This window comes from Porites lutea, chromosome 3, assembly GCF_958299795.1.
Source record: "Porites lutea chromosome 3, jaPorLute2.1, whole genome shotgun sequence".
NCBI classification, from domain to species: domain Eukaryota; kingdom Metazoa; phylum Cnidaria; class Anthozoa; order Scleractinia; family Poritidae; genus Porites; species Porites lutea.
In genome coordinates, this window is record NC_133203.1 from 40,101,485 (window position 1) to 40,106,484 (window position 5,000).

The window sequence follows — 5,000 nt, forward strand, 5'->3', positions numbered from 1 at the left end:
TTGGAGTATTGCACAGCCAGAAATTTTATGTCATGCTTTGGTGCATAGAATGTTATCTGACTAAGACAGAGGTAGGGATCTGATTTCAGTAGCCTACTTTCATCAGGCTGCTATATTTTCTGATTTTAACCATTTATTTGAGTTACCTAAACCAGGTCTTGATCCCTATAGCAGTAATGCCTTTTACATATTAGAATAAAGCTCAAACAACATTTTAAAAACTCTCATTATGAATTTTATGAATAATTTTCATGTTGGAAATGCATGTTGCTCATACGAAGCCTTTGAGTAGAATGCACAGTTTGTCTGAGTCACACGGGGGTCTAAGGTGACAAAGCCTACTTTTCGAAATAGTGGAAAGTGCTATTGATTTTGCGAGATCTCCAAAAATGTAGAATCGTTGTCTTGAAGAGATTGACCAAGTTGTGCTTTACTTTGTGTATCACCATAACGAAGGAGGCGAGCAATTTTGATTCTAGGCTTTTTTGAACTTTTTTTCCTCCAAGGTGGTGAAACCTCTGAAATTCAATTTCCTTGTGGCGATCAATCTTCAAGGTCGATGATAGAAACAAGAGCAGAACCAATGTGTGTCTTCAAAATTACCTTCTCTAGCCAGTGCTTCTTTGATACCTTCAAAAAGTTGATTTTCCTGGCTTTTCGAATAGGCTTCTGGGTAAGCAAGTTCTTTATTTAGGAGGGATATTTCAGCCTTGTATGCCTCTTTGTCTTTGTGCTTGGGTAGCTTTCAACTCGTCAAAGGAGAAAGAGTGAAACTGCATTCTTGCCCTCACTTGCCCTTACGTTACTGATTGCTGTTAAATCATTGACTTGAGTTTTGACCATTTCCATTTTTTTAGCGTTTTGTTGATTAGAGATTCTAGTTAGCCCAGTTTTCCCAGTTTTTCAAATACAAGTTTCAAATTTTCAGCAATATCTTCCACCATGTTTAATGCGGTGAAGAGTTCGAAAGTTTGTTGTTTTCTGAATAAACACTTTTGCTGAATTTGTGTTTCTTGTTGACTGGAGAGGATGTTAAGCTGCCTTCAGTGGAGCTACTAGACTGTCAGCGTTTCCTTCTACTATTAGTATAGGTTTTATCCATGTCAAGTGTAGGAAATTATACCATGGGATGGGACTTCCCAAAGCAGGTCTTACTCAACTGCCGTTGCCAACCTGCTTTGCAGTAGAAAATTTGATTTGGGGTTGAAGTAAACACTTCATGTCAGTGGGGTTTTGTAGCTGACTGTGTCCCTTCAAACTTATCGAAGGACCAAAATCAGTTGAAAAAAATGGATTTGAATTCATATATTCATTATTTCAGCTTAGTAAATGTGTATCTGTGGCCCTCTTTTTGAAAAATAACCACCTACAAAATAACAAGGGTTCCCACAGGACACTTACTCAGGGCCTCTTATAAGCCAATTTCTAAAATAAACCCTCTTACTTTGCTGGCCAAATAAATTAGCTATAGATAGTATTAATAAATCATGACTATAACACTTCATGTGGAGTGATCCTGTATGGTTTATTCATGAGCTGGAAGTTGTGATTTGTTTTTTATGTTTACCTGCATGACCTCTAACATCATGTCCTTGAGTGTTTCCACTTTGCATTCCAATCTTATTATGATGTCATTTTCTGGATACTGTTTGGTTGTTTGCTAAATTTTCCTGGTCCAAAACAGGAAGGAGGCAACTGTTACCTTAGTCTGTTTCTTTGTCTCTTTTTTTGCTTTATGCATTTCAATAAATCAACCCCCTCCCCTCACTCTCTGTTAAACACTTTCCATCAAACATGCTTGAAATAAAAAGACTCCCCAGATAGCCTCATAGAGGATTTATGGTAATGCAAGTTCCACTATTGTCTGTATGAATGCTGCATGAAGAGCCTTAATTACCATTTAGAAATGTGTGTTGTTTTATAAATCACATGGAATAATTTACTGCCTAGACTGGTACACACCAACTGAAGACGTTTTGAACACTTTCAAATGAAAGCCTTTGCGGCATTTTATTTCCACCACCTACATGTACTACATGTAGCTAACTCATGTTACTAGGAGCGCATGCCTTCCCCACTTAATGTCTCATTAGTTAAGCATGAAACCAAATACAGTTTAGGGAATAAATTATCTCTCAACATGCCAACCCCAAAGACAAGAAGTCTGTTCAAATGAATATAATATTATGACTGCTTATCTGTGGAACAATTTAGATAATGATACGAGAAAAATTTCTTCTTTCGAGAATTAATTTTTAAACACTCTGTTAAGAAATTGTCCTCCAGATTTTCTTCATTGTAATTTTTTAGTACTATTGCTAGTCTTTATTCCGTTTTCACCTTTTTTAAATTCTTAATTATGTTAATAGATTCTTAATTATGTAAATTGTTTTTATTATTTTATAATTTTTCATATGACCACATCAGCATTGCTGTAATCTTATAGTGTATAAATAGATGCTTTAGTTACTTACTTGCTTACTAACTTACCAACCCTCAGATACAAATGTTAAGTCAACAAGTGATTAACTGACCCCTGTCAATGGATTCTCCAGTTTGAAGGGTTCATGTAAAATTTTAAGTATGTAATCAGCTGGTTTATGGTGTGGAACCACTTTTTCATGAGCGGGTGTCTTAAAAGTTTTCTAATTTTCCACATGCCCGTGACAACACCACCTTTAAACTACTCACTTCAGGCCTCTCACCACCAGGCCACAAAGGTTATGCTGGCGGTAACAAAACAAATAATGTGTATTTACCTAATTATCGTTTTTCATCTTTCCAAAGGTATCCTAACTGTATAGCATTAAAAGAAAAGCAACCTCAATGTCCTTTGAGTGTCAGACGTGTGGCAAGTGTTTTAACAATGCAGGACACTTTAGGGCTCATAAAAGATTCCACACTGGAGAAAAGCGTTATGAATGTAAACAGTGTGGCAAGTGTTTTAGTCAGGCAGGAAGCCTAAGGACACATGAAAGAATTCACACTGGGGAAAAGCCATTTGAATGTAAACAGTGTGGCAAGTGTTTTAGCTCAGCAGGAGACCTAAGGACTCATGAAAGAGTTCACACTGGGGAAAAGCCTTATAAATGTAAACAGTGTGGCAAGTGTTTCAGCCAAGCAGGATGCATAAGGATTCATGAAAGATTCCACACTGGTGAAAAACCTTACGAATGTAAACAGTGTGGCAAGTGTTTTAGTCAAGTAGCACACATAAGGAGGCATGAAAGAGTTCACACTGGGGAAAAGCCTTACGAATGTAAGCAGTGTGGCAAGTGTTTTAGTCAAGTGGCACACCTGAGGAAACATGAAAGAATTCACACCGGGGAAAAGCCATTTCAGTGTAAACAGTGTGGAAAGTGTTTTAGCGCAGCAGGACACCTAAGGATTCATGAAAGAGTTCACACTGGTGAAAAACCTTACGAATGTAAACAGTGTGGCAAGTGTTTTGGTCAAGCAGGACACCTAAGGTGTCATGAAAGAATTCACACTGGGGAAAAGCCTTTTGAATGTAAACAGTGTGGAAAGTGTTTTCGTTTAGCAGGACACCTAAGGATCCATGAAAGAGTTCACACTGGTGAAAAACCTTACGAATGTAAACACTGTGGTAAATGCTTTCGCGAAGAAGGAAACCTAAAGCGTCATGAAAGAGTTCACACTGGTGAAAAGCCTTACGAATGTAAACAGTGTGGCAAGTGTTTTCAGCAAGCAGGAGACCTAAGGAAACATAAAAGAATTCACACTGGAGAAAAGCCGTATGAATGTAAACAGTGTGGCGAGCGTTTTAACGTTGCACGAAACCTGGGGAAGCATGAAAGAAACCACACTCAGGAAAAGTCACGTAAATTTTCTCAGAAAAACAAATGTCTGTCCAAAAGTTCGGAATCATGTAAACGAAATAGAGCAGTAGGTGAAAAAGTTGATGTTAGGGCCACAGGTTTTACAGAGAACCTGCAAACAAAGGGAGAAACTGGAAATACTGGTGTAACAGATGCACGATCAGTCATTATTGAGAAACACAGCTGTTGGATTTGTCAAGAGGAGATGAATAGTGAGGCTCTTCTTCTTCAACATTATGAAAATCATATGACCCATGTTTGTGACGATTATTCTTAACGTTAAAAAAACATTTTGGTTTTTTTGAGTTCGTCTCTTTTGTTTGTTTTAAGTTTTCAACTATAAAAGGTTTTGTTTAAAGCATGTTGCTTTCATACTTTGGTTCATTCGATGTATATGAGTATCAAGTTGGAATAAACGATGAAAGAACAACTTCTGTACGTGACCACTTGTAGAAGACTATGACTTCTCATGATACGAATGGAAAGAGACTTTTTTCTTGCAATGTAAAGAAATGCTTTCTTAGTTTCATCCATATTCTACAGTCTTGTATTTATAATGTTCTCATAGCCGTGGTTTCTGGAACTCTCCAGTTATTATAATAACTGTTTATAATAACTGTTCTTATAAAGAACCACAATGACCTATTTTAAAATGCCTTGGAGAATTATTTATTGGTGTTAACAGGCCCTGTGTATTAAGTCTGACAGTATAACGTGCCCCATCCCAGTAAGTTGCTTGATATTACTACAACTTTATGGTCAACTTAATAATTCCAAGAAAATAAAACCAAGTAATTTGTGGTTCAAATTCGATTTTTAATGCCTTTGATCTCTTGGCGAGTTTCGTTAGTCCTTGCCTGGTAACCAGTCTGGCTGAGATCAAACCCACTTGACACCAATTTATCTGTTATACACAACGAAAATTAAACTTTTCAAGCCAAATTTGAACTGTTTTTCTGATTATTTAGACATTCGCAGCGACGAAGATTTTTTGTTACACCATTCAGCGCATTCCGTGTAAGGGATGCTATCGTATTTCTATCGTTTAAGCGTTTTCTTGCGGACAGGTAGCCTCCCACGGAAACGTTCTTAGGGGTTCGTCACGCGTTCCGAAATTTGATTATTTGTTGCATCAAGGACTAAACCAATCTAAGATTGCAA

The 5,000-nt window shown here is 37.2% G+C and overlaps 1 protein-coding gene across 1 annotated transcript in view; it reads left to right on the top strand.

Annotated features, from left to right (window-relative positions):
* The window catches only part of LOC140932290 (uncharacterized), a 32,531-nt gene that overhangs the window by 13,212 nt on the left and 14,319 nt on the right, over window positions 1-5,000 (top strand). Inside the window, exon 3 of the mRNA XM_073381911.1 lies at window positions 2,961-3,809. Within this exon, the coding sequence (XP_073238012.1) occupies window positions 2,961-3,809 (849 nt within the window). The remainder of the gene's footprint in view (window positions 1-2,960; window positions 3,810-5,000) is intronic.